The sequence below is a fragment of the Rana temporaria genome, chromosome 10, assembly GCF_905171775.1.
Source record: "Rana temporaria chromosome 10, aRanTem1.1, whole genome shotgun sequence".
Lineage (NCBI taxonomy): Eukaryota > Metazoa > Chordata > Amphibia > Anura > Ranidae > Rana > Rana temporaria.
In genome coordinates, this window is record NC_053498.1 from 108,969,237 (window position 1) to 108,996,884 (window position 27,648).

The 27,648-nt window shown below is 44.4% G+C and overlaps 1 protein-coding gene across 1 annotated transcript in view; it reads right to left on the bottom strand.

The window, feature by feature from the left end:
- Positions 1-27,648, bottom strand: part of NOC2L (NOC2 like nucleolar associated transcriptional repressor) — a 174,069-nt gene that overhangs the window by 14,692 nt on the left and 131,729 nt on the right. Inside the window, exon 17 of the mRNA XM_040325958.1 lies at positions 10,281-10,416. Within this exon, the coding sequence (XP_040181892.1) occupies positions 10,281-10,416 (136 nt within the window). The remainder of the gene's footprint in view (positions 1-10,280; positions 10,417-27,648) is intronic.

A 27,648-nucleotide genomic window follows, 5' to 3' on the forward strand; every position in this document is an offset into this window, starting at 1 on the left:
GGTTTTACTTTTGAGTACGATCCACTGAGTGTGGACAAGTAGTAAAAAGGAGAATGAGAAGGACAGCAGGAGATAAGAGAGGGGGAATATACATTTTGCGAACACACCGTAAAAACCTTTTCTTGGGAGTCCTGTGAAGGACAAAGGACATCTTAAACCTTCAGGTTTTACTGCCACCTACAGAAGAATCTGACATTGGCAAACAAACGCTAGAACAGCCCAGGGCAAATCCTCCAACTTCCACCATGTCTCAGTTTTGTAGCGAAGCAGTACCAAAAATATGGTCATAAACATACAAGATCTGTGTCCCTCAATGGATGCCAAGAAACAGTAACCATTACGGCAAGTATAAAGAACCTATTTTCTATCAACTATTGAGCGACACAGGAAGCCTTAAGCCTTCATGATGTCGAATAGTAGTCCAACTGAGGGGTAGGAATGCCTGCAGCTCAAAGCACTGTGCAAGAACTTACACCTGAAACTGGCTTCTGATGAGGCCACAACATCCACCTGGTAGAACGTGTGAACAGAAGACCAGGTGGCAGCCTTGCCATACTAAAAAGCAAATGATTGATGCCAAAAATCCCAAGAAGCACTCACAAATCCAGTAGAGAGAACTTTGGCAGGAAACAGCAGGTCCCCAAACCCAGCAAACCTTGTAACCATAAGCTTGTATGATGGTCTATCTGTGCCACATAAAGATAAGAAGCTGGTGCACTCTCACAAGGTCCCACCAGGGATCACAAAAAGGGAATAATTCTTTGTGAAAGAATAGACTCTTAAAGCCCACACAATATCCTGAGCAAGTAGGGGAAAATCCTGGTTGAGGTGAGGAGCAAAAACCACAAGAAGGAAGTTCAGGGTCTCGACACCACCTTATCTCAATACAAAACCAAAAAGGGTTCCTTGCAGGATAAGGCGGTTTGTTCAGTCTCTCACCAAGATGATAAAGAAAAACACTACCTTGTAAGTGAGAGTAGAGACAAGAATGTCTGTAACTGGTTTAACGATCATTGCAATTTTTTATGCTTATGCATTTGGAAAAAAAAAAAAAAAAAAAAATGCAACAGCTGCCCCCAATTTTGTTTTGTAAATTGTAAAAGATGATGCAACGGTCAGTAAACAGGTACCCAACATGTAACGCTTTAAATTTTGCATGCTCGTGGAAAGGTGACAAAACGACAGTACTTAATCTTCATAGGCAACGGTTTAAACGCCTTTACAGATTACCTGCTACGAGTTACAGAGGAGGTCTAGTGCTAGAATTGCTCTCTCTTTAACATTCACGGCAATACCTTACATGTGTGGTTTGAATACCGTTTACATATGCGTGTGCGACTTATACGCTTGCTTCTGCATGTGAGCAAGGAGGGATGGGGGTGGTTTAAAGGGAAAAAAAAAAAGATTTATTTTTAAATAAAAATGTGATCACTTTTATTCCTATTAAAAGGAAAGTAAACATCTTTTGTAATAGAAATGAGGATGACAGGTCCTCTTTATGGAGAGATGTGAAGTAAAAAAAACTACCGACATCCTCTCCCGCCGCTTCAGAAACCGTACCAACAGATCATAAACCACTCAGACCATGACAAAGCCGTCCAACCTTCTGAAAAAAAATGGTACCAGGAGTTATGGCTGATTTTTTCAGCCATGATCCTGGTAAACCACTTGCAAACTGCAACATATATATACGTTATAGGAGAGAGGAGCCGAATCTGTGAAGCATCGTGAGTGTAAAACTATGGTGAATGAACTGATGATTTGATGCATGCTGTTTTAACGTTTTTATTTTGTAAGTGGATTTTTTTGGGGGGCTTTAAAAGGGGTTGTAAAAGTTTGTTTTTTATTTTCTAAATAGGTTCCTTTAAAGGGTCACTAAAGGAAAAACATTTTTTTAGCTGAAATTACTGTTTACAGGGTATAGAAACATAATAGTTAACTGATTCCCTTTAAAATATATAAAAAATAGATAAAAAAACAATCGTATAATGTACCTACAGTTTAGTTTCGTTTTTGCAGTTTCCTGGTTCTCTGATGTAGAGAGACAAAGAGCCAATAGAGGGCAGTGATGGATTGTAAAACGAAACTGGATTGGTGCTGACACACAGTAATCACACCTCCTTGATTAATCACCACAATTAGAAATCTCCCAGTACTGTGGTGATCAGGAAACAGACAACCAGGAAGTGTCCAGAACAAGAGAGGAATTACAGCAACATCAAAGCAAAAACGAACAATGAGGACATGAAACCAGGACTGCAGTAAGGTAAAGGAAGCTATTTAGCTAAAAAATAAAATCCTTTAGTGACCCTTTAAGCTAGTGCATTGTTGGCTCACTTATTTTTTCCTTCTAAATGTTTTTTTTTCTTTGTCTGAATTTCTCACTTCCTGTTCCTCCTCAGTAAGCTGTTCTGGCTGACTAACCCTCAATTAATAAGATATTTCTAACACACATCTATAAGCATACATATTACAGCCCTAAACACATTCTGATACTCCTCCAGAGAATTTGGGAATACCATCACAGCCTTGCCACACAGAGGGGCCCAAAATCCAAGGAGCACCTTCAGGCTTTCTAGGGGCATAAATTAGTAATATAATTTCTTGACTACCTATAACCTTTTTGGAGGCCTTGGAACACAAGGACAGTGAAAACACCCATAAAACACAAATTGCTGAAGGCAAGCATCAAAAAAGGGAAAAAGGCGAAGTACTTTAAGGCGAAGTACTACATGGTGAAGATGGGAAGCAGACAAGATTTCTTAATTCTACCAGTGCTAGCCAGAATTTGACGTATACAGCTTATCAAGAGCTGAACGGAGATGAGCCATCAGGGAGACTGGGCAATAATTTTAGCAAGCCCTGACATGGCTGCATCTTTGCATATGTCATTCCAAAGGCAGACACTGCTTGGAGAACCATCTAAGGGCTCTGGACTCAATATTGCCTAAATGCAGTAGCAATCAAAAGTATGTTAACCCACTGCAAATCAGGTTGTTTTCTGTTTTTGTTTCTGCAGTACATTTGCCATAAAATGTGATTCTGTTCTTCTACCACGTCACAACAATAGACAAGCACAATGTGCTTAAGCTGATAACAGAGAAAGAATTAACAGTACGGGAGGAAAAAGTAAATGAACCCCAATTACTTAAAAAAAAAAAAAGCTAATTGGAGTCAATAGTTTGCACACCTGGTGTCCAATTAAAGGAGTTGGAGGGGTTTCTTATAGCTAATTTAATAAGACACTCAAACATTTTAGGATTGCTGTTCATAAGCAGCATCAGTTGATGGGGACCATTTCTCCCCCTTACCTTTATTTACATGATCATGAGCTCAGATAGCACTGCAGTAACTGCCCGAGGTCATTTTTGAAGAATATCGAAGGTACTACAGTAAACTTTATCCCCCGACACTGACTTCACTAACCTGCACTCTCCTCTTAACCCTGTAGCACTAGATTGGCTTGCTGATCATGAAACAGACCTATTAGTGAAACCTTTCTCTGCTCAAGGAGGTCCTTGCAGCCATTTACTCATTCTCTAATGGAAAGGCTTCAGGCCTGGATGGATTTTTCTAAAACACATGCAGGGGCCTTAGCTCCCAAATTGGCATCCATAGGCCCCATGTACACTGCTGCTGCTAAATGGATGTTCAGAGGCAGTTGGGCACTTTTTTCAACTACCCCTGAACTCATTCAATGTTATCTTATGTGTACATGTACACAGGTTCGTTTACTGTTGGTTTTAGGCAGTTGCGTTAATGGGCCTTTTTTTAAAGAAAAAAAATGAGTTCAGACGCCAAAGTTTCCGACGTTTCAGCAACCCGCGTTTAGTTTATAAGCTTTTTTTATCATTTAAAAAAATGTTTTTTTTTATGCTTCTAGATGCAAACGCAGCTAAACGGATGTTTTTAGACACTGGTTTTAAGCTGTCAAGTTAATTCGTTCAGGATAGGTTGAACAACGTCCCTTGTACATGAAGCCTTATACACTCGCTGTTTGGAGGAGGACTCTCTTCCTTGAAGCATGCAGGAAGCGCATTTTGTTCTTATTTACAAACCCCCTACGGATCCCAAATTATGCACAACTTATAGAACCATCACCCTTTTAAACTGTGACTAACAATCCTAACTAAGCTGCTTATCAATCGACTTAGTCAAGTCATCTGTAGCCTTATTGACCCAGATCAAACAGGCTTCATGTCCCATAATGCCATAGATATTAATATCCGCAGACTATTCATGAATATACAAGCACAGCAGGCCAACTGGGACAGCAGAGTTGTTGCCTCCCTCAATATCGAGAAAGCATTGGATATGATAGAATGGCCTGATCCCTGGGAGGTTTTGAGAAGGATATGTCTTCATCTTAGATTCATACAAAGGCTACTCACCATCTACATCTATCCGGTTAAATCTATACAACTCTGAGGTGGCCTTTCTGCCCTGTTGCCACTAATAAGAGGAACCTGGCAGGGCTGCCCACCCTCCATTCCAAACCCTTTTTGCTATTGCAATGGAGTCAGTGGCTCAGTTTTCTCCTAATATTAGGGGTCTTTGGGCTGGAGGAGAAAGTAGCCCTGTATGCAGGCGACAACCTTTTATTGTTAAATGATGCAGACCACTCCTTGTAAAGAGTACTTCAGGTTCTAAGTGCCTTTTTAGCAGTAACTTGGCTCAAGGTAAACTGGAGCAAATCCCTCTTATTTCCAATAAACTCTGAAGCTTCCTCTAGAGCAGTGGTTCTCAACCTGGGGGTCGGGACCCCCTTGGGGGTCAAATGATGATTTGCCAGGGGTCACCAAATCCTGGGTTGTTCCTGAAGCCTGCACTGTTATCCCAGGAAGGAAGATAATAAGAGGTGGAGGAACAAAGAAAAAGGGAGAGAAAGGAAAAAAAAGAGAGAGCAAAAAAAAAAAGTTAGAGGGAGGGATGGGAAAAAAACAAGGAATTAGGATAGAGAGAGATGAAAGGGAAAGAAAGGAGAACAAAGAGAAATAGTGGTACATCCTACAATGTACTATAAGGGGTTTTATTACTGTACAAGTGGAAGGAAATCAGCGAGCGCTAAATGTCCGCGGGTTAGGGGCGCAAATTACTTGTCTTGCCTTGGGTGCTTTTAACCCACGCTATGAAAATAGATTTTACTGTTAGGGGTCCCCACAACTTGGGAAATTTTATCAAGGGGTCACGCCACTTAAGGTTGAGAACCACTGCTCTAGAGCCTCATCTGATCTTCCACTACAGTGGGAATCCCACTTTAAATACTTAGGGGTTATATCTATGAATAATTCTGATTATATCAGCCCTAACGCGTTACCTGACCTGCAGGGGGTTAAGACTAAAACAAAAGGCATGGAGAAATCCGTTCTCTCTTCTGGGCCTTATTAATCTTGTTAAAACATTATTTTACCTAAACTTATATACCTGTTCTGCAATTCTTCCAAGTGGATCCCTAAATCATTCATTACCCACCTAAACCAAAGGCCATCTTCCTTCCACTAGGGTGGCGTCACTCCAAGATACAAATTGGCCACACTCATACGAGCCACCCTATAGTGGGCGCCATCTATGCCAGACTGCCCCAAATATTTTGCCACACAATTGGTAACATCATATTGGTGGGCTAGGTCCAGATACTTCCAACTCTCCAGTCGGACAGTCAGCCACTGGAAGCTTTAAAACTATTACTACGTAGTGGACCAAAAGCCCCCCATCACTTAACCACTTCCCTCCCGCCGTATGCAGAATGGTAGTTCATTGAAAATTACAAGCTGTCAGCTACAAATGCTGTTGGTTCTTGTAGTTCACTGAGCTCTGTGTCTAATTAAAGACTCTGCACTTTTCAAATTGTGATAGCAGGTGTGGGGAGAAGATCCCTGGCCCACTGTCACAACAATAAGGGAGAACGGGGAGAGGCTGAAAGAGCAGCAACACGTTACATGTTCCACCCTAAAAATGGGTGGAACACGTAACCTTCCCAAAGGTGAACTGATCCTTTAACCCCCTCCATAGTTCGCATCCTGCAAACTTGGAAGCAGGGCCTTGGTTGCGAATGGTAACCTGGTATCGCTCTCTCTCCACACATCCTGTTGTGGAACGAGCCCTCTTTAACTCACTTCTATGCTCTACCAGATCCTCTGGGCTGGGCCACTTCATTACTACTTCAGGTACCTGGTTTGTTCTGAACTTGAAAAGTTACTTGGGTCTAAAAATTTTGAAAAACCAACATCAACAATATATGATTTCCTCATGGTGTCCCCCCCCTGATCTGTCTTCCTTCAGACAGAAATGGTTAAGGGATATACTGGATCTTGAGTAAGTCCACCTAGCAGAGACCGTAATAAACTTATCAGGGTATCTAATCCTTCCATACACTGTTTAAAATATTAAAAAAATCTGCTATACATACATTTTAAAAGAAACAATGGACCACTAAAGCTGAATATGTGTCTGAAGACCTGACAATACAAGCAAGTGGGTTGGTTACTAGGGGTGTTGAAAATAATCGTTGCATCGATGCATCGAGATTATACCATGGACGATTCTGCATCGATGCGGTATTCGGCAATAATCGATTAATAATGACGTCATTGCTGCCCCTCCCCCTCCCCCCGCACAGCAATGTCTTTGCTGGAAAGATATGCCGCCGATCGGCTGGCTGCGCCTGGAACTTTCCCCTCCTCAACTCACACAGTGTAGCCTGAGCCTCGTTGCTGCCCCCACCCACGATCTCCCCCTCCTCTGTGATTTGGAGCTCTGACTGGACAGTGACACTGGTCATCTCCCCGATGGGCGGTGCCGAGCCGCACGAGGAGCTGAGAGACGGACACACACAGATCATGACTGCACGGAGCTGACACTGCAGCTGTTGTAATATCCGTGGGGTGAGGCATAAAGTTGGCTTCTGCAAACTACAAACGAGCTGTGAGGAGAGGAGGGGGGGGGATGGAGGTGCTCCGGAGGTGAGAGATAAGCCTGTCATGCTTGATATATGGGTGAGAGTATAGAGGTGGCACACCCCCCCCCCCCCTCCTGCTGCAGCTATCCTGTGTGTACTGTTTGCCTTACACATTGGGGGCTGCACAAACTCTCTTACTGTCTAATTTCTTGCTGTGATTTCCCTATCATCTCTCCCCTCTGGAACCATCTAGTGATATTTCTTGCTGGTTGGAATGTCTCCCTTTTTTTTATTTGTGCAGTGATGTTGACCTGTTTACTATGCAAGTTGCTGCCAAAAGACTCAATGGGTTTGTTAAAGTGATACCAAAGGGTATTATTTTCTTCTTTAAAATAAAAATAAAAATCATACTTACCTGCTGATCTTCTGTATAATTTCCGCAGTCTCTGACCATTTCCTGTAGCATGTCCGCAGTCTCTGATCATCTTGTGTAGCATGTCCGCAGTCTCTGATCATCTTGTGTAGCATGTCCGCAATCTCTGATCATCTTGTGTAGCATGTCCGCAGTCTCTGATCATCTTGTGTAGCATGTCCGCAGTCTCTGATCATCTTGTGTAGCATGTCCGCAGTCTCTGACCATCTCATGTAGCATGCACGCAGTCTCTGATCATCTCCTGTACTATGTCCGCAGTCTCTGACCATCTCCTGTAGCATGCACGCAGTCTCTGATCATCTCCTGTACTATGTCCGCAGTCTCTGATCATCTCCTGTAGCATGCACGCAGTCTCTCACCATCCCCTGTACTATGTCTGCAGTCTCTCACCATCTCCTGTACTATGTCTGCAGTCTCTGACCATCTCCTGTACTATGTCTGCAGTCTCTCATCATCCCCTGTACTATGTCTGCAGTCTCTGACCATCTCCTGTACTATGTCTGCAGTCTCTGACCATCTCCTGTACTATGTCTGCAGTCTCTGACCATCTCCTGTACTATGTCTGCAGTCTCTGAACATCTCCTGTACTATGTCCGCAGTCTCTGATCATCTCCTGTAGCATGCACGCAGTCTCTGACCATCTCCTGTACTATGTCTGCAGTCTCTGACCATCTCCTGTACTATGTCTGCAGTCTCTGACCATCTCCTGTACTATGTCTGCAGTCTCTGAACATCTCCTGTACTATGTCCGCAGTCTCTGATCATCTCCTGTAGCATGCACGCAGTCTCTGACCATCTCCTGTACTATGTCTGCAGTCTCTGACCATCTCCTGTACTATGTCTGCAGTCTCTGACCATCTCCTGTACTATGTCTGCAGTCTCTGATCATCTCCTGTACTATGTCCGCAGTTTCTGATCATCTCCTGTAGCATGCACGCAGTCTCTCACCATCTCCTGTACTATGTCTGCAGTCTCTCACCATCTCTTGTACTATGCCCGAAGTCTCTGATAATCTCCTTTAGTATTTTGGGGGGAGAGCCATGCGCACTTGCGCTGCAATCGTGATGCATCGTGATGCATCGCGGAATCGAATCGAATCGAATCGTGGACTTGATAATCGTAATCGCATCGAATCGTGAGACCGGTGAAGATGCGCAGCCCTATTGGTTACTGCATGAAAGGCTCCCATACAGGTGTCACACGTGCACAATTAGAAGAAAAACCTGTATGTACAAACATTTAAAAGGGGAACTGGTGTTTTGCAGCAAAAAAAAAAAAAAAAAAAAAGTCCTATTCTTAAGTTGTTGAAACAACCTTTAAATAAGAGAAGTAGACATGTAACTGTAAGCTGCACTGTCCAGCTGATGCTTTAATCAGGGTTCAGTAGAGCCCCTAGCTACGTTACCTATAAGCACTGTGCTAACTGGTGACTTAATTGCTTTTGCGATTAAGGTTCAAATGCCTAGGAAGACTGCAATAATAAGCATTAAAAAATATGCAGCCCAAACTGCTTTCCTTTAGGGCTAATTAAAGACTCATCAACCCCAAATAGCGAGGACAGACTGTTGCAGCAATTACCAGCAGGTTTTTAGAAAACTGGCAAAATGTTTTTGTATTTCACTGCCCCTGCCAAAAAACAAGTGTTTTCCCATCAATATTGCAAATGGAGGGAAAACTTTCTTGCACAATATAAAAGACAAAACAAAAAGAAATTGTGATTTTTCTTTAGCTGCATCTCTGAAGTGGTTAAAGTGTTACGCAATTGCCCTAAACCCCATAAACTAACCAGAATACCCAAAAGGATAACAAGATTCATGCAAACTAAATTGCTTGATGGTTCTTCCAGATTCTACCACCATCCCTAGAAGGGGCTTAAAAATCTGTAACAAACAATTTTTGAGGTTGTACAACCACAATTCAGGTGCTACTGGTTTTGTGCAGCTCGCTACTTCTTCTGGGACTACGTTTCTTTGTGTTAGTGTCATATCAGAAGTCAAGAATGCTGCAAGTATCAGCCATGGGAAGGCTAGTGCAAAAAAAAAAAAAAAAAAAAAAGACTGTCACTTCATTTAAATAAATAAAAAACACTGCTGACCGGTACAAAATTGCAGGCACACAGATTTCATTGTCCCCTTATGCATGAATGTTGGGTTGTTCTGACCAAGCAAAGCTTTTTCACAACTTAAATGTGAAGGAGCTTGCCTGTCCATTTCCTATTCACACTGGCTAATGAGACTACAAAGGGCTCTGTTGTTCTAACAGAACAGGGCTTCCAGATATGGGGGAGTACGCAGATTCTTGAGCATCTCACTACTGGAAAGGCTCTAAAACTTGGCTGGACTTCTGCAGCAGAAAGGTAGTGTGGATAGGGGAGTATACCTTGCTTGAGTGGTAAACGATTAGAAGATATTCTCACACTGACATGAATTTTCAAGGTGAAGTCCATTTAAAAGAAAAGTTCACCATTGAGGAAAAAATAATAAATGCACATATTTTTTGCAGAAAAAAATGTTAATTTATGTTTTACCCCAGGCGCCTTACACACATGATCAATAGATTGTGGGTACAATTTAGGCTTCTGCAGACACATCCTGCAACCTAAACGAAGAGTCAATGAGCTATGAGGGCATTTACCAGTCAAGGTGGCAAACGGGACTTTGAAGTGTCTTCATTCACAGATTGCTGAATGATGCGGCTGTGCGTAGCAGCACCAGTTTTGAACGTGTCAGCGGGTGTGGTAGAAAGGAACACCCGCTGTCATGGGCAGAAATCGGGGGCACGAAAAGAGGTGTCGGAGCACATTACACCCAAAATATAGTTTTATTGTGTAAAATGCTCCAAAAGTGAACTTTAATGAAACATGTTTATACATACACATGAATTTGCTGCAATGGCAATCCTCAACGCTGGAGGAACCGTAGCAAAGGCAGACCTAGAGAAATAAATTACCTTTTTTCAGTGACAAGCCAGCATCGCCATCCTCTGAATCACTGTCAGAGTCAAATAGGTCCTTGAATTCTTTTTTATCTTCCTCCTTCTTTTCCAACTTCTTCCTCTTTATTTCAGGGAGATTTAAATCTTCCATCTAATAAGGAAAAAAACATATTTAGCTTCATATCTTATCAGAGAAACAGGTTCCAAAAGAGGACGTTCATTAAAAGGGGGAACAAAAAAAAAAGACTTAACTTCTATAGGTTTGTGTTTAAAATGTAATGTGCAGAAATCTATAACATCCAACCCAATTCAGCATTGGTGGAGATAGATCACTGAAAGTACAACTCTGATTCCTAGCTGATGAGCATTACTGCATGCTGCATTGTATTCAAGGTCTTGTTAAAGAGACCCCGTCTCAAAACAGAAATTAAAGCGGCAGCCCCTTGTAAGAAAATGTAGTATCCTCACCTCTCTAGTGGCACTCGTATCCTATTTTCCACTCTGTTCCAGCTTTGTAAGCCTTCAACTGACTCTTCAGTATTAACAGTGCATCAGGAAAGTATTCACGGTGCTTCAATATTTCCTCATGTTGTTATGTTACAGCCTCATTACAAAATGTATTAGATTTATTATTTTCCTCAAAATTCTACAAACAATACCTCATAATGACAATGTGAAAAAAATCCCATGTACTTCAGTATTCACAGCCTTTGCTCAATACTTTGGCACCAATTACAGCCTCAAGTCTTTTTGAGTATGATGCTACAAGCTTGGCACACCTATTTTTGGGAAGTTCCTTACATTCTTTGCAGGACCTCTCAAGCTCCATCAGGTTGGATGCACAGCCATTTTTAGATCTCTCCAGATATGTTCAATATAGGTTCAAGTCTGGGCTCTGACTGGGCCACTCAAGGACATTCACAGTTGTCCCATAGCAGCTCCTTTGTTATCTTGGCTGTGTGCTTGGGGTCATTGTCCTGTTGGAAGCTGAACCTTCATCCCGCTCTGAGTTTCAGAGTGCTCTGGAGCAAGTTCCACTCAAGGATGTCTCTGTATATTGCTGCATTCATCTTTTCATTGATCCTGACTAGTCTCCAAGTTCCTGACGCTGAAGCATGATGCTTCCACCACCATGTTTCACCGTGTGAATGCAGTCGGCCAGGTGAAAAGCGGTGCCTGGTTTCCACCAGACATGACATTTTCCATTCAGGCCAAAGAGTTCAAGCTTTGTTTCATCAGAACAGAGAGACCTTCAGTTCTATTGGGTAAACTGCAGGTGGGCTGTCGTGTTCCTTTTAGTAAGGAGTGGCTTCCATCTGTCCACTCTACAGTACAGGCCTGATTGGTAGAGTGCTGCAGAGATTGTTGTTGATGGTTGTCTTCCATTTATGGATGATGGAGACCACTGTGTTTATTGAGACCTTCCATGCTGCAGACATTGTTCTGTACCCTTCCCCAGAACTGTGCCTCCATACACTTCTGTCTCAGAGGTCTACAGACAATTCCTTGGACTTCATGGCCTGGTTTGTGCTCTGACCTGCATGGTTAACTGTGGGACCTTATATAGACAGGTGTGTGTCTTTCCAAATCATGTCCAATCAACTGAATTTACCACAGGTGTACTCCAATCAAGTTGCAGAAACATCTCCGTGGAAACAGGATGCACCCAAGCTCAATTTTGAGGGTTATGGCAAAGGCTGGGTTCACACTACTACACTACTTTCATCCTACTTTGCTCTGCTACATTGGTCCTACATTTATCCTACATTTGTCCTACATCCATCCTACTTTCATGAACAGGATACTACTTTGGTCCGACTTCAATGATATTCAATGGGCCTGAAGTAGGATCAATGTAGGACCAAAAGTAGTACAGGGAGCATTTTCAAAGTCGGACCGACTTGTGGAGGACGCTACAAGACGCTCTCATAGGGAAACATTGAACACAGAGCAAAGTAGGATGAAAGTAGTGTAGTAGTGTGAACCCAGCCAAAGGCTGTGAACACTTATGTACATGTGATTTTTTTTCATTTTCATTTTTAATATATTTGCAAAGATATTAAACAGACTTTTTTCAAGTTGTCTATATGGGGTATTGTTTGCAGAATTTTGAGGAAAAAAGGGATTTTTATTAACAGCTTACCTGTAAAATCCTTTTCTTGTAGTACATCACGGGACACAGAGCAGCATAGCCATTACATATGGGTTATATAGTGTACCTTCAGGTGATGGACACTGGCACTCTCCGACAGGAAGTTCCCTCCCTATATAACCCCCACCCATAGTGGGAGTACCTCAGTTTTGTAGCAAGCAATATGCATCCCAAAATTCCCCATAAGAGGGGTGGGAGCTCTGTGTCCCGTGATGTACTACAAGAAAAGGATTTTACAGGTAAGCTGTTAATAAAAATCCCTTTTTCTTTATCGTACATCACGGGACACAGAGCAGCATAGCCATTACATATGGGATGTCCCCAAGCAATGCTCCATGAGGGGAGGGAGACAACCAGAAAAAACCAAACAAGAGGTGCCACCGGACAAGAGGAGATTAAACTGCGGCCCGCAGTACCGCCTGCCCAAAGGCTGAATCAGCGTTCCTCCTAACGTCCATTTGATAAAATTTTGCAAATGTGTGGACAGATGACCAGGTTGCTGCCCTGCAGACCTGAGCCATAGGGACCTGGTGATACGCTGCCCAAGAGGCACTTATAGCTCTAGTGGAATGAGCCTTAACCGATAAGGGTGGACTCTTCCCCTTCAGGCCATAGGCCTGAATAATCGTCTGCCTAATCCACTTAGCAATAGTGGCCTTAGACGCTGCCTGGCCCTTCTTGGGCCCTTCCGGCAGAATGAATAAGACGTCCGTCTTACGAATCTGGGCTGTAGCTTCCAAGTAAATCTTTACAGCTCTAACTACATCCAAGGAATGTAGTAACCTCTCTTCCTTAGAAGAAGGCTTTGGAAAAAATGATGGAAGAATCACATCTTGATTAAGGTGAAAATTTGATACCACCTTAGGCAGGAAGGACGGAAGCGGCCGCAAAACGACCCTGTCCTTATGCAATAATAAATAAGGTGCCTTACATGACAAGGCTGCCAACTCCGACACCCTTCTGGCGGATGCCATGGCCACCAGAAACACTAGTTTCCTAGTCAAAAGGACCAAAGGGATCACGGACAAGGGCTCAAAGGGCTGGCTTTGCAAGGCCGATAGAACCAAATTTAGATCCCAAGGATACAGGGGAGCTTTAATCGGGGGATTCACCCGAATAACACCTTGTAAAAAGGATTTCATTAAGGAATGGGCAGCCAACGATCTCTGGAAGAAGACCGACAAGGCAGACACCTGCCCCTTGATTGTGCCGACCGCCAAACCTTTTTCCACTCCCAACTGTAAAAACTCCAGGATTCTCCCAATAGTATATTTGCGGGGATCCCATTTCCTGGTTTCACACCAGGTAATATAGGCCTTCCACACCCTATAGTATATTAACCTGGAAACTGGTTTTCTTGCGTTTATAAGGGTAGAAACGACCTGCCCTGAAAGGCCTCTGTTTCTGAGAATCAGGGACTCAGCCGCCAGGCCGTTAAATTTAGGGCCTGTAAGGCAGGGTGGTAGAATGGCCCTTGTGAGAGGAGGTCCGGACGTAGAGGGAGGACCCAAGGCTCCTCTACGGTCATCCTTTTTATCAAGGAGTACCAAGGTCTTCGGGGCCACGCTGGGGCCACTAGAATCGCTGGCCTGCGTTCCCTTTGAATTCTGTGAAGAAGACGGGGTAGCATCCGTATTGGAGGGAAGGCATAGATTAGCGCAAACTGATGCCAAGGACACACCAAGGCATCTGTCCCGCAGGCCAATGGATCCCTCGTTCGAGAGACAAAGTTTGCTACTTTGGCATTGAATCTGGACGCCATAATGTCCACCTCCGGAGTACCCCACTTCCGGCAAATGACCTGGAACACTTCGGGATGGAGGGACCACTCCCCTGGGGACATCTGTTGGCGGCTGAGGAAGTCCGCTTGCCAATTGTCCACCCCGGGGATAAAGATAGCTGAGATGCAGGGGACATGGGCTTCTGCCCATGAAAAGATCCGATCTACCTCCCTTTGGGCTGCCTGACTCCTGGTGCCACCCTGGTGGTTTATATAAGCTACGGCAGTGGCATTGTCGGATTGTACCCTTACTGGGGAGCCCTGCAGAACCTCCGTCCAGCCCAAAAGAGCCAACCGAGCTGCTCGGATCTCTAAGACATTTATGGGTAGGGCTGATTCTGCCCTTGACCATTTCCCCTGTAGGGTTAAATCGTCTAGGACTGCACCCCAACCTGATAGGCTGGCGTCCGTGGTTACTATCCTCCATGAGGGGGGATTGAACGATCTTCCTTTCAGAAGATTTTTTGTGACTAGCCACCAACACAGGCTCTGCCTTACCGCATAGGGAAGGGAAATGGGAAGATCCAAGGCCTGGAGTCTTTTGTCCCAGGCCGTGAGAATTGCTCTCTGTAGCCTCCGAGAATGGATCTGGGCATAGGGCACTGCCTCGAAGGTGGCCACTAGCTTTCCCAACAGGCGCATGCAGAGGCGTATAGATGGCCTTGTGCTGCTTAGGACTATGTGGATTAACTCCCTTATCGAGTCCACTCTGGACTGGGGCAGGAAGATCCGTTGTTGTCTTGTATCTAAAATCAGACCTAGATACTCCAACCTTCTTGTGGGCTGTAAAGCCGATTTGTCCCGGTTTAGAACCCAACCCAGGGACTCTAGGCAGTTTACTGCTAGCAACACTGCCCGATTTAGACCGGCCGCTGAGTGGTCGACTACCAAAAGATCGTCTAGGTAGGCCATGATCAGAATGCCCTGTTCCCTTAGGATGGCTAATACGGGGGCCAGGATCTTCGTAAAAACCCGAGGGGCCGTGGCTAGTCCGAACGGAAGAGCCACGAACTGATAATGCCGATAGTTTAGGGCAAAACGCAGATACCTGTAATGGCCTGGGAAAATCGGAACGTGTAGGTATGCGTCCTTTATATCGATGGAGGCCAAGAACTCCTTTCCTTGGAGGGCGGCCACCACCAAACGAATGGACTCCATTCGAAAAGACCGGACTCTTAAAAAGCGGTTTAATAACTTTAGGTCCAGAATAGGCCTGACGTCGCCGTTTGGCTTCGGGACAACGAAGAGGTTTGAGTAAAACCCTTGTCCTTGCTCCCCTGCTGGTACTTCCATAATCACTCCTTGAGATAGGAGTCGCTCTAGGGCGGACAGAAGCGATGCCTGTCTCTGAGGGTCGCCTGGAAGTCTTGACGTTTGAAAGTGAGGAGGGGGGAACTCCCGAAACTCCAGCTTGTACCCCTGAGTTACTGAGGACAGAACCCATTGGTCGGTAACTTGGGCCCCCCACAACTCCGAGAACAACCGGAGTCTTCCCCCCACTCGAGAGAGTGGGGGCGCCCCTTCACAAGGCTGCCTTAGGGGCAGCTTTAACCGGCTTACGGTTCCACGGTCTCTTGTTCCCTGCAGCTTGCCCCTGGGGCCTGTTTGCAGCTGCGCGTCCAGGAGGCCGTCGATACTGCCTAGAGAATGAGGGCCCTGGAACTGGAGAGGTTGGGCGCTTAAAAGAGGGACCTCGGAACCTTTTCTTAACCGGCAAAAGGGTGCTCTTACCACTAGAGATCTTTTGAATATATTTGTCAAGATCTTCTCCAAACAATCTCTCTCCTTGAAAGGAGAATCCTGTAAGGAGTTTTTTGCAGGGGGTTTCTGCAGACCAGTTCTTTAACCAAAGTAATCTTCTCATGTGAACCAAATACAGGGATAGGCGGGACGCCTGTTGGATTGAATCCTTGATAGCGTCTACCGCGAAACATAAAGCTCTAGGTAGATCGGCTAAGTCCTGAGCCTGTTGAGCCGGAAGGTCCTTTAGGGCCTGCTTGGCCTGGTCTTTTAAAGCCTGGCAGACGCCAATGGCAGCTACAGCTGGCTGGACCACTGCCCCCGCTGTGGCAAAGGATGCCTTCAGTAAGGTCTCAAGCCTTTTATCCACAGGATCTTTGAACATGTGAATATTGTCCACCGGACACGTTAACGCTTTATTGACACATGATATGGCTGCGTCAACAGTGGGGACAGCCCATTTCCTTGAAAACTCCTCCTCTAAAGGGTACATAACTGCGAACCTTTTAGGAGGCAAAAAAATCCTGTCTGGCTTAACCCAGTCCTGAAATATCAGGTCCTTTAATAAAGGATGGACCGGGAACACCAGGTTGGCTTGGGGCGCTTTTAGGGAGCCCAATGAGGACACAGCGGAGGCCAGAGGCTGAGGCAAAGGCATTTTAAAAGCTGACCGCACCATATCCGTTAAGGACTGGACCCACAATTTTTCTGCGTGAGAAGCTGAAAAAGGTTCTTCTATAGTAGAATCTTCAGAACCTAAATGGTCCAGGTGATCCTCAGCCTGGTCTCCTGTATCTTCCAATTCCTCAGTGGAAAGGACATCTTCCTCAGGAGATTCAAACCTGGGAGACGGGGACCTAGCCCGCTTCTTCCCGGATAAAGAGGCCGTAATAAGAGCGGCCATCCTTTTTTCAAATCCACCCAAGGTGGAGGCTAACATCTCTTCCGTTACATAGGAAGGAGTTGGTTGAATAGGGCCCGCCATAGCACCTAGCAACCCCGATGGCTCACCCAGGGCAGCAACCTCCGGATCCTCCGGGGAGGTAGGGGCAGGTGGATTCTGGGAAATATCCTCCGAGCCCGATGGGGAACCCTTCGGCTTTTTAACACCTTTAGCATTTTTAGCGTTCCCTGCACCCTTAGGAGCCATAATAAACAAATCTGAGATACTCCGCTAATATACAACTAACTGTAATAGCTGGAGAAAAACACACATTTAAATAAATGAGGAAAAAAATTAGGCTAGGGTAATGTTAGACAGAAAACTAAACTTCCCAAAACCTAACAAGAGATAGCAATATTGAGCCCCAAGGGCTTAATCATATCCTAATATTGCTTCCCTTAATGCTGGGCTAAGAGAGTACCAAATGCTAAGAACTCTGACTGCTACTTAGTACACCGGCTTTTCAGAGAAAATATGAGCTTAAACAGCTCTTTAGCAAGGTGTGTACAAAAAAACGGCCACTAGGTGTCACTGTGTCAGCATAACATAGGCAAACCTATCCTGCTCAGCTCAGCATCGCTGCTCCGTGTCCCTTCACAGCCTTCAGCAAACTGACAGGCTAAATAGAGTTTTCCCTCTGATGTACAGAGGGGAGGGAACTCCCTGGGCGTCCCCCGCCCCTCCACGCAGCGTCGGCGCCTATAACAGTGCGCGCGCGCGCTCCCGACGCCGCTCTACAGGAAGCAGGAAGCAGAATCCATGTGGGGAGAGGAGCCCGGGAGCTGCTGGAGACACACAGACATCAGGAAGTAAGTAATTTAAACCTGACATGCTCCCCTTTACATTTCATGGAGCAAAAACACCTTGTAGCAGCAGCAGCATTCTATTAGCCCAGCCAGAGGAACAGTATACCTGGGTGTTTGAGCCATCCAGTCATGCAGACTTTGTGGTTTCTCTTTAGCCCATGCACAGAGGCATAAAAAAAGGCTTTTCCCCAGAGTCCCCTGTGGGGAGCCCACTGACAAACCAAGTTCCGTAGGCCCCCCGCTTACCTTTCCACGCCGCAGGGTATTGCTCATGCAAGAGGCCCAATCTTCCCCCTTCACCGTGGGTATGGTCATAGACCTTCAGGGACCGGGGTCCAAGTCAGGAACACCACACACCTGGACCTATACAGCACTACTGGCAGCAGGTATCCATAGGTTAAAAAACCCAGTCCTGGAACCCAGAGTCCAGCCCTCCAAGGAGAGGCATTATAGGCAAAACCCCATCCACGAATTGGGGCCCGGGTACCGTCCACTTTGGCTATGAAGCACCTTGGACGGATCCGGTCGGCTGGCCCTGGTCCCAAGGACAAACTGCAGGCACAACCTTCAACGTGCACCAACACCTAAGACACTGGCGAAAAAACTGAGGTACTCCCACTATGGGTGGGGGTTATATAGGGAGGGAACTTCCTGTCGGAGAGTGCCAGTGTCCATCACCTGAAGGTACACTATATAACCCATATGTAATGGCTATGCTGCTCTGTGTCCCGTGATGTACGATAAAGAAATAATCAATTTAATACATTTTGGAATAAGGCTGTAACATAAAGTGTGGAAAAAGTGAAGTGCTGTAAATACTTTCTGGATGCACTGTACTACCAGCAGTGTCAAATGGTTGTGTCCCCTGCCATGTGTCGCAGTTCCATCCTCCGACTCCTCCCTCACTATAGGACTCAACACTAAAAGTACAACACACATTTTCTTACAGGGAGCTGCCATTTTCATTTCTTTAGACCTGACAGGCTCTTAGGCTGGATTCACACCTATGCATTTTTAGAGCATTTTGCAGTTTTCCACTACAGCCCACTTAACATGGTTTCCTATGAAACACGTTCTGTAGTGCAAATCTGCAAAAAACACTAAAAATGTATAGGTGTGAATCCAGCCTTATAAAACTATATTAAATAGAAGCAATATGGGGTATATGCGTAGTGTTCAGTTATAAAACTAAATACAATATTTATGTCAGCCTGCTCAGACAATAAATCACCATTAGGCTGGCAGATGACACAGGGAGCTCCAAAGCTGAACAAGGAAATAGTGGAGCAATCCTACTGGCTGTGCAAAGTAGTAGAGGTGCAGCAATCACAAGACATGCTGAACAGAATTACAAACATTTTGGCAGGTAAACATTTGCACACATTAATTTCAACTGCATATACCCCGTTTGGACTAGAGTTGTGCTTTAACACATAGTAGTGGGCTGAAAAGGACATGTAAATGACCAACATATAACCACTGATCCCAATCCAGCTAGCTATTCCGGGTGCGGAAAGATAGTCTTAGAATTGGATTATGTAATCTCTAAAACACAATGGGAGATTCATCAGTGGCGGCCCCCTCTCCCTTGTCAGATCATTCCTACCCCTCGTTAATAACCAGACGATAATGAGATAACAGGAAGCTCACAAGAGACTCCCAAGCCAGCATCTTTTATTTCCTCTATATTTTTTTTTTCTTTCTATTATTGAAGTAGCTGAGCCCTCTGCTCGTTAATCTGCTGCTCCTAATGAAGGAGCTAACGACTGCTGCCACCCTTCCACAGCGGCATCATTAGAGGCTGTTAGAAGCTCCAGGAAAAATGCTTAGCGCTGTAATTATTAGCACTGATGAGAGCCGAAAGCTCTCACACACACACACACATACACTCACCTACGCACAGACGTGTACAGACACAGCACACCGCTAGCACATTTACCTACAGCAACCTGACATACACTTATGCAGACATGCAGTTCTACAGGGAATGGACGAACTGACCCCCAATATAAGCAGGAGTTTGTTCTTTCATTAACTCCATGTTGTCATAGCTCACAACTTTGTAGCGCTTGTCGAGTAGTGACATCACATTGACAGTGAAAGAAGCTGTGAAATCTTTTAAAATGTCAACAAGTCTCAAAAAAAAAAAAAAAAAAAATTGAAAAAAAAAAAAAATGACAGAACATGTGTCAATGTCTATGCCATGAAGGTGGTAAAGAACTACATTAAAATTATAATTATTGTTACAATTTTTCTTACTGCGCATACATACCAAGCTGTCTTCTGATGTCATAAAATGCATCAAACACAGCCACCTCAATCTCGCTAAATATATACCCACTCCATATGATGCAAAGGGCGCACACACAGTGGGTACAGAAAGTATTCAGACCCCCTTAAATTTTTCACTCTGTTATATTGCAGCCATTTTCTAAAATCATTCAAGTTCATTTATTTTCCTCATTAACCACTTAAAAACCGCCTAACGCCGATATACATCGGCAGCATGGCATGGCATGGCTGGGCACAATCACGTACCTGTACGTGATTGTTAAAAGCCCAGCCGTGGTCGCGCGCGACCCGGTCTGAAGCACCGCGGCCCCCGATCGCCGCCGGAGTCCTGCGATCGGTCCCCGGAGCTGAAGAACGGGGAGAGGTGTGTGTAAACACACCTTCCCTGTTCTTCGTTGTGACGCTGTCATTGATCATCTGTTCCCTGATATAGGGAAAGGCGATCAATGATGTCACACGTCCAGCCCCGCCCCCCTACAGTTAGAAACACATATGAGGTCACACTAAACCCCTTCAGCGCCCCCTAGTGGTGAACTCCCTAACTGCAATTGTCATTTTCACAGTAATCAGTGACAATGGTCCCATAAATGTGTCAAAATTGTCCGATGTGTCCGCCATAATGTCGCAGTCACGAAAACAAAATCGCTGATCGCCGCCATTAGTAGTAAAAATATTTTTTTTATAAAAATGCAATAAAAAATCACCTATTTTGTAAACACTATAAATTTTGCGCAAACCAATCGATAAACGCTTATTGCGATTTTTTTTACCAAAAATAAGTAGAAGAATACGTATCGACCTAAACTGAGGAAAATGTTTTTATATATATATATATATATATATATATATATATATATATATATATATATATATATATATATATATATATATATATATATATATATATATATATATATTTTTTTTTTTTTTGGGGGGGATATTTATTATAGCAAAAATTGTCGCTCTATTTGTGTTTATAGCGCAAAAAATATAGCGCAAAAAATAAAACCCGCAAAGGTGCTCAAATACCACCAAAAGAAAGCTCTATTTGTGGGAAAAAAAGAACGCCAATTTTGTTTGGAAGCCACGTCGCACGACCGCGCAATTGTCAGTTAAAGCGGAATCGTCGAATCGCAAAAAGGGGCCTGGTCCTTTACCTGCATTTTGGTTCGGGTCTTAAGTGGTTAACCACTTTACAACCGCTGAACGTCAAATTACGTCCTTGACTTTGTGTGGTGATATCTGAATGATGCCGGCAGCTACAGGCATCAATCAGATATCACCGTCTTCAGCCGGCGATTCTGTGCACAATAAGAACAAAGTGGCAGTTCCACCGCTTGATCGTTCTTATAGGCAGCGGGAGGGGACGTTCCCCCCTCCTGCCACCATCCGGTGCTTCTCCAGGCTCTCCCGTGCCATCGGGGGCCCGGAAAGCGAATCGGCCGGTGCTGGCTGGGGAAGCATAGAGATGACTGGTGACCAGATGGTCACCAGTCATCTCTATGACCGTCGGAGGACCGGGCATGACGTCACGCCCGGAAGTAAACAAAGCGGCTGTCGGTGTGAGATCGGTGAATGCTTTTTCACCGATTTCATGCTTGTAAGCCTGGAGGAGAGATGTGGGGTCTTATTGACCCCACATCTCTCCATAAAGAGGACCTGTCACACTGATTCCTATTACAAGGGATGTTTACATTCCTTGTAATGGGAATAAAAGTGATCAAAAAAAAATTAAGTAAAAAAAAATAAAATGAAAAAAAAAAACATTTTTTTAAACGTCCCTATGCCTGGTAGCTGGCGCGCAGAAGAGAACATGCATGCAAGTCCCGCCCACATATGTAAACGCCGTTCAAACCCCACGTGTGAGGTATTTTTATGTGTGTTCGAGCGCGTGCAACAATTCTAGCACTAGACCTCCTCTGTAACTCTAAAATAGTAACCTGTAAAAAAAATTAAAGCGTCGCCTATGGAGATTTTTAAGTACCGAAGTTTGGCGCCATTCCAGAAGTGTGCGCAATTTTAAAGCATGACATGTTAGGTATCCATTTACTCAGCGTAACATCATCTTTCACATTATATAAAAAAAATTGGACTAACTTTACTGTTTTGTTATTTTTTAATTCATGAAACCGTTTTTTTTCCCAAAAAAAGGGTGTTTGAAAAATTATTGCGCAAATACTGTGCGAGAAAAAAAGTTGCAATGACTTTTACATGAAGGAGAGAAGTGCCAAAATAGGCCCGGTTGTCAAGTGGTTAATGTACACACAGCACCCCATATTGACAGAAAAACAAACACAGAATTGTTGACATTTTTGCAGATTTATTAAAAAAGAAATACTGAAATATCACACGGTCCTAAGTATTCAGACCCTTTGCTGTGACACTCATATTTAACTCAGGCACTGTCCATTTCTTCTGATCATCCTTGCGATGGTTCTACACCTTCATTTAAGTCCAGCTGTGTTTGATTATAGTGATTGGACTTGATTAGGAAAGACACACATCTGTCTATATAAGACCTTAAGGGCTCTTTCACACGGAGCGGATCCGTAATTGATCCGCTCCGTTAGCCTGTTTGGCTCAGCGGGGATTCCTCCGTAAATCCCAGCTTAACTGTGCAGAGACCGCCCTGTCTCTCCTCCGCTCTCCCCTATGGGGAATCGGATGAATACGGACCGTGTGTCCGTAGTCATCGATCCGTTCCGCCGGACGGAAGAAAAAAAGGGTTTTCTTCCGTCCGCAAAAGCGGATCTTTGCGGACGCGGATGGTTGCGGACGTTATCGGATGCATCATCCGCCAACGTCTGCAATTCCATAGGGCTTCATTACAAGTCCGTAAACGGACTTGTAATAAACGCACCGTTTGTCCGTATGTGTGAAAGAGCCCTAAAGCTCACAGTGCATGTCAGAGCAAATGAGAATCATGAGGTCAAAAGGAACTGCCTGAAGAGCTCAGAGACAGAATTGTTGCAAGACACAGATCTGGCCAAGGTTACAAATTTCTGCTGCACTTTTCCTAAGAGCACAGTGGCCTCCATTATCCTTAAATGGAAGGTGTTTGGGATGACCAGAACCCTTCCTAGAGCTGGCCGTCCGGCCAAACTGAGCTAGCGGGGGAGAAGAGCCTTGGTGAGAGAGGTGAAGAAACCCAAAGATCACTGTGGCTGAGCTCCAGAGATGCAGTCGGGAGATGGGAGAAAGTTGTATAAAGTCAACCATCACTGCAGCCCTCCACCAGTCGTAGTTTTATGGCAGAGTGGCCCAATGGAAGCCTCTCCTCAGTGCAAGACGCATGAAAGCCCACATGTAGTTTGCTTAAAAAAAACACCTGAAGGACTCCAAGATGGTGAGAAATAAGATTCTCTGGTCTGATGAGACCAAGATAGAACTTTTTGGCCTTAATTATAAGTGGTATGTGTGGGGAAAACCAGGCACTGCTCATCACCTGTCCAATACAGTCCCAACAGTGAAGTATGGTGATGGCAGCATCATGCTGTGGGGGTGTTTTTCAGCTGTAGGGACAGGACGACTGGTTGCATTTGAGGGAAAGATGAATGTGGCCAAGTACAGGGATATCCTGGACGAAAACCTTCTCCAGAGTGCTCAGGACCTCAGACTGGGCCGAGGTTTACCTTCCAACATGAGCACACAGCTAAAATAACGAAGGAGTGGCTTCACAACAATTCCGTGACTGTTCTTGAATGGCCCAACCAGAGCCCTGACTTAAACCCAATTGAGTATCTCTGGAGAGACCTAAAAATGGCTCTCCACCAACATTTACCATCCAACCTGACAGATACGGAGAGGATCTGCAAGGAGGAATGGCAGAGGATCCCCAAATCCAGGTCTGAAAAACGTGTTACATCTTCCCCAAAAAGACTCATGGCTGTATTAGATCAAAAGGATGCTTCTACTAAATACTGAGCAAAGGGTCTGAATACTTAGGACCATGTGATATTTCAGTTTTTATTTTTTAATAAATCTGAAAAAAAAATCTGTGTTTTTCTGTCAATATGGGGTGCCGTGTGTACATTAATGAAGAAAAAAAATGAACTTAAAGGGGTTTTCCACCCATTTTTTAAGTTCATTAAAAGTCAGCAGCTACAAAAAGTGTAGCTGCTGGCTTTTAATAAACTGACACTTACCTGCTCCAGCGACGCGCCAGCCGGGGGTCCGCTCCTCTCCCCCCCTCCCCGGCCGGCGTCAGCTTTCGGCTTCACGGCCAGGCACCCACTGCGCATGCGCGAGCGGCACTGCGCATGCGCGCGCGGCCCGGCGCTGTTTGATTGAACAGGCGATCGCCTGGGACCTGTCACGTGTCCCAGGCGATCGCCTACAGGGAGGGGCTGCCAAAAAGCGATATGACTTATCGCCCTAGCAGCCCCTCGGCGGAAGGAGGAAGTGGGACAGGAAGTCCCCTTCTCCTGAAGCCCCCACTCCCCCCCAAAAAAAATTACATGCCAAATGTGGCATGTAAGGGGGAGAGGAGTGGGTTAAGAGGAAGTTCCATTTTTGGGTGGAACTCCTCTTTAAATGATTTTAGAAATTGACTGCAATATAACAAAGAGTGAAAAATTTAAGGGGGTCTGAATACTTTCCGTACCCACTGTATCTAAGCGCAGAGAATGTTAAGGTTTATGATGAATGCCTGTTAGTATTTATTGACACTCTGAAACCTCACAGGTCCTCCTTGAAGTATTTTTAATGCAATAAAGTATGCATTTGGACAAATTTAAACGTCCCATTCCCACAATCTGGCAGTTCAACCAGTATATTTCAGTATTTGCAATGAGAGCAATTTGCATGTATTCCAGAGAGCTAAAGTGGTATTAAACCCAAAAGCAAATATTTGTTATATTGCAGCTTACCAATTCCTATATGCAATAGCTGCATTTGGTTCCTTTTTTAGACTTTATTTTCATCTAGTAAGTCTGTTTTTCAAAAAAGCAAGCTCTCCTACAAACGTAAGCACCTGCTGGTGACCAGATTATGGTGAAATGATGCTCTTTCTACTTTCTGATTATGGCCCCAACAGTGCTCACTGGAACATTCAGAAGTTTAGAAACCTTCTGTAACCATTGCCATCAGTATGTTTTGCAAAAATAAGGTCTGTTTAAGCAGTGTTGCGACGCTTCCGAAGAACTGCCCATTCATTGCAATGGGCAAGGGGATTTTGGGAGCGCTGTATACAGCGCTCCTAAACCTCCCCAAGGATGCTGCTTGCAGGACTTTTTCTAACATCCAGCAAGCGCACCGCCCGGGTGTGGAAGCACTAATTGCAATGAAAATGCAAATTTTAAATAGAATTACAAATCCCCCATCCACACACACTCCACCTGTTTCAGCACAGTGTCTTTTATCACAGTATAGGCAAAATGTAAATGGAAGATGCAAGGTTTTATTAATAGACTTGTTTTGCATTCACATGCTTCCGTTCTTCTTGCAGAACACATACAGCACCCACACAGTCAGCCCAGCATGCTCCCACTGTATCTGCTGGGGAATGTCAATGCAGAGCGACAGGAAGGGCACAGGTGACACCAGCACTTGGTGTCGTAGTGTGCGCTGACAGCTGATGAATCAATGCGTTTCCCATTTGATATATTCCCTATCACTAGGCAGTACATACAGCACAAAACTCCAAACTGGTAATCCTATGCAGTAAAGTTTTCATTTTCAATATGAACATTCTATCTTCACCCTCTTTTTAAGTCTGCATATCAAAAAATAAAAAAATTAATCACCATGCTTAAAATCAATGGATTTCAAAGCAACTACAAAAAGAGAATCCTAGTTTTGGAAAAACTGCTATAAAATATAACAGCGTGCAATAGCCACGCTGTAATTTAAAAGTTATGAACAACCCCCAATTCCCCTCCTACACTGCTGGTTATGGCAGGTTAAGGGAACCTTCAATTTGTAATCGCTTTCTTCATGACATTTCATGCCAGATTTAACCCCACTATGTCCCTATGACTCAGGGATCGACAAATCCCGGGCGCCAGGTCGCCATGGCGACTAGAAATAGTGTTCTGGCGACTTGGCTTGGAAGGTGGGCGCCATCTGGTGGTGAGCCGTTGGTATTACAAGTTATTACCACCAGATGTGAGCTGGCGCCATCTGGTGCTGGCCGTTGGTATTACAAGTTAAGCATTACAAGTTAAACAGCAATTCTAATGTCATTTTTCACTGCCATCTTCTTCCCTCTAATTAGAACCCCCCAAACATTATATATACTTTTTATCCTAACACCCTAGAGAATAAAATGGCGATCGTTGCAATACTTTCTGTCACGCCGTATTTGCGCAGCGGTCTTACAAGCGCACTTTTTTGGGAAAAAAATAAAACTTTTTTTAATGAAAAAATAAAACAGTAAAGTTATCCCCATTTTTTTTTATATTATGAAAGATAATGTTACGCCGAGTAAATTCATACCCAACATGTCACGCTTCAAAATTGCGTCCGCTCGTGGAATGCCGACAAACTTTTACCCTTTAAAATCTCCATAGGCGACGTTTAAAAAAATCTACAGGTTGCAAGTTTTGAGTTACAGAGGAGGTCTAGGGGTAGAATTATTGCTCTCGCTCTACCAATCGCGGCGATACCTCACATGTGTGGTTTGAACACCGTTTACATATGCGGGCGCTGCTCACGTATGTGTTCGCTTCTGCGCGCAAGCTCGTCGGGACGGGGTGCGCTTTCTGGCTCCTAACTTTTTTAGCTGGCTCCTAGATTCCAAGCAAAATTGTCAACCCCTGCCCTATGTAAAAAGCTGGGGCATTTCAGATCCAGTCCTGGTGACATTGCTGGGCCCCTGAGTGGGACATTTCTCCCCAGATCCTGTTCTGGTGACACTAAGGGAACTGCTGTGCATTTGCCATACATTTCTCTGGAGGTTCCGCCAATGGCTTTATGACAAACCTCCATTTTGCCTTCCACAATTCTACTGTAAAGAGTTGACTCACTTGAATATAAATTGAATAGGGAGATGAGCAATCCCCTGCTTGGAGCTGATCTGACCCATAGAGCCTAGGAAATTAACCTAATGCATGCTGGGTATTGCAGTTTATTAGATGCTAATCTTTCCCACTACCATTTTTATAAATCTCAGTTTGCACACCACAAAACTTCTACAGAAAAGTGTATTTGCTCACTGCTAATCTGTCCTGTGATGACATTGGAGAGAGGCATACTGCCTCCTCCTGGTTACACAAGGTACACTAACAGCCAGGGTTGATACTCCTTTAATCCCTTGAGCCATCGGCTCCTGTGATGGATTAGCATTATGTAAATAAGAATTTAAATCCCATGACACAGTCATACAGGAGCCCCAGGCAAGCCTTGAGAATGACGTGCAGCCACAGACCCACAAAGACATTTGTGCAAACCCCAAACTACTAGATTCCGCCTAACAAACCCAAATTGTCAGGGAAAAATAAAACAATCAACACTGACAGCACCTACAATGCATGTCTGGTAGTCGCCTAAATCAACCCATAGATTATATTTTTTTTGACTCAATTTCCCCATCCACACATTCAATGGAGCTCCTGATCAGGTCAGCCTGAAAAACTGACAGGCAGATCTATCGGACCACGAGTGTATAAAAAGGGGCCTAAATGACAGTAAGGACAATCTGAGATTAAATCAGTTTATATAAAGTAGAGCTA